The sequence below is a fragment of the Bos indicus x Bos taurus genome, chromosome 10 (genome assembly GCF_003369695.1).
Source record: "Bos indicus x Bos taurus breed Angus x Brahman F1 hybrid chromosome 10, Bos_hybrid_MaternalHap_v2.0, whole genome shotgun sequence".
In the NCBI taxonomy this organism is placed as follows: domain Eukaryota; kingdom Metazoa; phylum Chordata; class Mammalia; order Artiodactyla; family Bovidae; genus Bos; species Bos indicus x Bos taurus.
Genome location: NC_040085.1, coordinates 101858002 through 101864001, shown reverse-complemented (window position 1 = coordinate 101864001; position 6000 = coordinate 101858002). Strand labels below are relative to the sequence as shown.

Below are 6000 nucleotides of genomic sequence, written 5' to 3'. Positions count from 1 at the left end.
TTCTAATTATTAGACTGACAGAGCCACTCTCTCATTTCCATTGTTTCAAATTACTTATCCCATAAAGGAACACTGCCAGCAGTAGATAATCACAGCCCTATAACTTTGAATTCTGTCATCTGGGGAGTTCGAAAGTATAGTGTCCTAGATCCTAACCCTGGAGAAGATTCAGTGAGTAAGACAGAGACATTTCATGTTCACCTGATATCCACCCTCCTCACCTTTCTTCTCAGCTCTCGGCAGTGGATGGAGTCCTGCGACAGGTTCTGGACGATAGACGGTGAGTCGATGTGCCAGGAGTCACCCTGATGGGCTTCACCTGCCACGTCAACATTGAGAGGCTTCGTCTCCATGGTGGAGCCACCAGAGAGGAGCACCCTGCATCCCTGAGCCCTGGTGAGCATGAGACGCCCCGGAGGACACTCAGAGCCAGAGGTAAGCCTTTCAAGGTGGACTCGCTGACCGTCTAGTTTCTGTCTGTTTCTGCACCATGGTCTGGCCAGTCCTGACCAGCATAGCCTGACTTCTGCCCGCCAGAAACCAGTTTCACAAACATACATTATCCGTGACCCTGGGGCAGTGGCCCGCTGACCACTCTGTGACAAGTGACCACACTGACCTATTGTGATAGCATAAGTCACATGGGTACCTTAGACTCTTCCTCAACACCCAGAGTGTTAGATCTCCCATAAAGGAGGTTTGGCTGGCAAAGGGTGCACCCTTTGAAATGTTAATAATGTATGTCATTGAAGGAAGCATGATTCACTGGAGTGATTAATGTATTGGTCACAGTTTGTTGAGCATTTACTATGTGCCAAAGTAGACAGGATTGTACACAGGCAGAAAGTGGTACGGTAGGATTTGAGCCCAGTTCTGTCTGATTCCAAACATTTGCTTTGACTCATATGCTCATAATTTGCAAACTCTACTACCCTGATGATTTAGAGCGAGGGCCCTTGACTGAGGCTGCCTCTAGTGCCACTTTGTGGACTGCGGCTCAGACGGTAAAGAATCTGCCTGCAATGCGGGAGACCTGAGTTCGATCCCTAGGTCGGGAAGATCCCCTAGAGGAGGGCACGGCAACCCACTCCAGTATTCTTTCCTGGAGAATCCCATGGACAGAGGAGCCTGGTGGGCTGCAGTCCATAGGATCGCAAAGAATCGGACACGACTGAGCGGCTTGACTTTCTTTGGCGCCCCCATCAGAGTGACTGGCAAGGGTTATGGTAATACTCAGTGTTGTGTAGCATTTAGTAATAACCGTTTTCTTAAACCTTCTTTATGATTTTTAGCTAAGCATTTTCCAGGCTTTGAAGACAGTTATTTAGCATCCTTTCAACTTCTCTAATGGTAAATGAAGGTTTTTGATTCCTGAGAGCTGCAAAGGAAGTTTGGTGTGCGCTTAGAATTCCTTCTATGGGGATCCCAAGCTCTAATGAACTTGTGTATCAATAAACCAAACTGATAGCAAAAAATTCCTGGATCCCTAACAGGTTTCTATGCATTGATCATATGTCAAAAAGTCCCAAAAATAGTCTCCACAGAGAAAGACAAATAAGAAATGATTTCACTTATATATGGAACCTGAACAGGCCAAACCCAAAGAAACAGAGCAGAGCAGTGTCTGCCAGGAACTGGGGTGTTGTGGCGGGCGAGATGCTGATCGAAGGCTGCAGCCTCCCAGTTGTAAATATGAATGAGCTCCAGGGACTGCTGTGCAGCACGGGGACTATGGGCTGGTGCACAGCACCGTATTCCTAGGCTTCCCTGGCAGCTCAACTGGTAAAGAATCTGACTACGATGCAGAAGACCTGGGTTCCACCCTGGATTGGGAAGGTCCCCCGGAGAAGGGAATGGCAACCCACTCCAGTATGCTTGCCCAGAGAATTCCATGGACAGATGATGAGGTCACAAAGAGTTGGACACGATTGAGTGACTCACACGCACATTATATCTTTGAAAGTTACTAAGAGGGTAGGTTTGCTTTTAAGTTACTAAAAGCAAAATGGCTGTCTGAGGAGGCCTTACAAATAGCTGTGAAAAGAAGAGAAGTGAAAAGCAAAGGAGAAAAGGAAAGATATAAGCATCTGAATGCAGAGTTCCAAAGAATAGTAAGGAGAGATAAGAAAGCCTTCTTCAACGACCAATGCAAAGAAATAGAGGAAAACAACAGAATGGGAAAGACTCGAGATCTCTCCAAGAAAATTAGAGATACCAAGGGAACATTTCATGCAAAGATGGGCTTGATAAAGGACAGAAATGGTATGGACCTAACAGAAGCAGAAGATATTAAGAAGAGGTGGCAGGAGTACACAGAAGAACTGTACAAAAAAGATTTTTTCATGACCCAGATAATCACGATGGTGTGATCACTCACCTAGAGCCAGACATCCTGGAATGTGAAGTCTAGTGGGCCTTAGCATCACTATGAACAAAGCTAGTGGAGGTGATGGAATTCCAGTTGAGCTATTTCAATCCTGAAAGATGATGCTGTGAAAGTGCTGCACTCAATATGCCAACAAATTTGGAAAACTCAGCAGTGGCCAGAGGACTGGAAAAGGTCAGTTTTCATTCCAATCCCAAAGAAAGGCAATGCCAAAGAATGCTCAAACTACCACACAATTGCACTCATCTCACACGCTGGTAAAGTAATGCTCAAAATTCTCCAAGCCAGCCTTCAGCAATATGTGAACCGTGAACTTCCAGATGTTCAAGCTGGTTTTAGAAAAGGCAGAGGAACCAGAGATCAAATTGCCAACATCCGCTGGATCATCAAAAAAGCAAGAGAGTTCCAGAAAAACATCTATTTCTGCTTTACTGACTATGCCAAAGCCTTTGACTGTGTGGATCACAATAAACTGTGGAAAATTCTTCAAGAGATGGGAATACCAGACCACCTGACCTGCCTCTTGAGAAACCTATATGCAGGTCAGGAAGCAACAGTTAGAACTGGACATGGAACAACAGACTGGTTCCAAATAGGAAAAGGAGTACATCAAGGCTGTATATTGTCACCCTGCTTATTTAACTTCTATGCAGAGTACATCATGAGAAACGCTGGGCTGGAAGAAGCACAAGCTGGAATCAAGATTGCCGGAAGAAATACCAATAACCTCAGATATGCAGATGACACCACCCTTATGGCAGAAAGTGAAGAGGAACTAAAAAGCCTCTTGATGAAAGTGAAAGAGGAGAGTGAAAAAGTTGGCTTAAAGCTCAACATTCAGAAAACGAAGATCATGGCATCTGGTCCCATCACTTCATTGGAAATAGATGGGGAAACAGTGGAAACAGTGTCAGACTTTATTTTTGGGGGCTCCAAAATCACTGCAGAAGCTGACTGCAGCCATGAAATTAAAAGATGCTTACTCCTTGGAAGGAAAGTTATGACCAACCTAGATAGCATATTGAAAAGCAGAGACTTGACTTTGCCAACAAAGATCCATCTAGTCAAGGCTATGGTTTTTCCAGTGGTCATGCATGGCTATGAGAGTTGGACTGTGAAGAAAGCTCAGTACCGAAGAATTGATGCTTTTGAAGAATTGATGCTTTTGAACTGTGGTGTTGGAGAAGACATTTGAGAGTCCCTTGGACTGCAAGGAGATCCAACCAGTCCATTCTGAAGGAGATCAGTCCTGGGTGTTCTTTGGAAGGAATGATGCTAAAGCTGAAACTCCAGTACTTTGGCCACCTCATGTGAAGAGTTGACTCATTGGAAAAGACCCTGATGCTGGGAGGGATTGGGGGCAGGAGGACAAGGGGATGACAGAGGATGAGATGGCTGGATGGCATCACGGACTCGATGGACGTGAGTTTGAGTGAACTCCGGGAGTTGGTGATGGACAGGGAGGCCTGGCGTGCTTCAGTTCATGGGGTCGCAAAGAGTTGGACATGACTGAGTGACTGAACTGCACTGAATTGGCTGAAGAGGGAGGTCTTAAATGTCCTTACCATAAACACGCACACACACACACAAATGGTAATTACATGAGATGATTAACCTTACTGTGGCAACTGTTTTGCAATATGAATTGTATCAGTACTCTTGCCTGGAAAATCCCATGGACAGAGGACCCTGGTAGGCTACAGTCCATGGGGCTGCAAAGAGTTGGACACGACTGAGCAACTTCACTTCACTTCACATTCTCATATTATACACCTTAAACTTATACATATTATATGTCAATTATCTTTTGTATTTATTTTATTGATTTTGGCTGGGTTGGGACTTTGTTGCTGCGAGCGGGCTTTCTCTATTTGTGGTGAGCAGGGGCTCCTCTCTAGCGGGGGCTTCTCGTTGCAGGGGCTTCTCTCTGTGAAAGCGTGGGCTCTGTGGCGCCCAGGCTCAGTAGCTGTGGCACCCGGGCTTAGCTCCCCTGTGGCCCGTGGGATCTTCCCAGTCCAGGGATCGAACCTGTGTCCTCTGCATTGGCAGATATATTCTTAACCACTGGACCATCAGGGAAGTCCAATTATCTTCTAATAAAGCTGAAAAAGGCCTCCAGATGAATGTCTATATAGTTTATCCTCTCTTGATTCTCAACAACTCAGTGTTCTCATCTACTTAAAAGTAGAACTATCTCTCCTTGTGATACTAGACTTCAGTCTTCTCCCAAGCCATATAGTTTTGCGTTTTGCTCCTTCTCCTGGGCAGGTGCCAGGACAACCTGATTTGTGGGCGCACGGAGAACAGCCACGGCCACTCAGAACCAGAGCTCAGCTAGTCAGTGGACAGCAAATCAGGAAGTGGCGATGTTTAAGTCACAACAACAACAGCAGCAAAAAATACCTTGAATGTCATCTCAGTAAAAGAAACTGTTGTCCCATCAGACCACGGATGTGCTTTTTAACCTCGGTTAAATGTCAGATCAGCTGATAGGGTCCAGTGCTGCCAAGCATTCTAAGGGAATTTTCTTATCGATAGAGGACCTTGGTGCAAAATCACTGTCTGCAGTTGGTGGCACTCTTGTTAGAAACCTTGACTAAAAGGCCCTCTGGGTTTATTTTCCCCTTAACTTCCCTTCAGAAATGGGTAGCATGGAGGGAGAAGTTTCCATGGGATACCACACCAGGGAAAATCATGTACCCTGCTATTGCTACAAAACTTGGCTAGTTGGTTGATATAATTTAATGCCAACTCCCAGAGTAATTAAAAATTAGAAGAATGATTTAGTGCCGGCTGATTTTATTTTCTAGGTCTCCAAAATCACTGTAGACGGTGACTGCAGCCATGAAATTAAAAGATGCTTGTTCCTCAGAAGGAAAGCTATGACAAACCTAGACAGCGTATTAAAATGCAGAGAGAACACTTTGCTGACAAAGGTCCATATAGTCAAACCTGTGGTTTTTCCAGTAGTCATGTATGAATGTGAAAATTGGACCATGAAGAGGGCTGAGCGCTGAAGAACTGATGCTTTCAAATTGTGCTGGAGAAGACCCTTGAGAGTCCCTTGGACTACAAGGAGATCAAACCAGTCAATCCTAAAGGAGATCAGTCATGAATATTCATTGGAAGGCCTGATGCAAGGCTGACACACCAATTCTTTGGCCACCTGATGCAAAGAGTCAACTCACTGGAAAAGACCCTGATGCTGGGAAAGACTGAAGGCAGGAGGAGAAGGGAATGACAGAGGATGAGATGGTTGAATGGCATCATTGACTCAGTGGACACGAGTTTGAGCAAGCTCTAGGAGATAGTGAAGGACAGGAAAGCCTGGCGTGCTGCAGTCCATGGGATCGAAAAGAGTTGGATACAACTTAGCTCCTGAACAACAACATGAAGTATCAGGGCTTCTTAGGCAGCACTAAGGTTAAAGGCAATGGCACCCCACTCCAGTACTCTTGCCTGGAAAATCCCATGGACAGAGGAGCCTGGTGGGCTGCAGTCCATGGGGTTGCCAAGAGTCCGACACGACTGAGCGACTTCACTTTCACTTTTCACTTTCATGCATTGGAGAAGGAAATGGCAACCCACTCCAGTGTTCTTGCCTGGAGAACCCC

The 6000-nt window shown here is 45.6% G+C and overlaps 1 protein-coding gene across 1 annotated transcript in view; it reads left to right on the top strand.

The window, feature by feature from the left end:
• The first annotated feature begins 241 nt into the window (after positions 1-241).
• The window catches only part of NRDE2 (NRDE-2, necessary for RNA interference, domain containing), an 85726-nt gene continuing 79967 nt past the window's right edge, over positions 242-6000 (top strand). The window contains exon 1 of the mRNA XM_027552720.1: positions 242-435. Within this exon, the coding sequence (XP_027408521.1) occupies positions 309-435 (127 nt within the window). The 5' untranslated portion in view covers positions 242-308. The remainder of the gene's footprint in view (positions 436-6000) is intronic.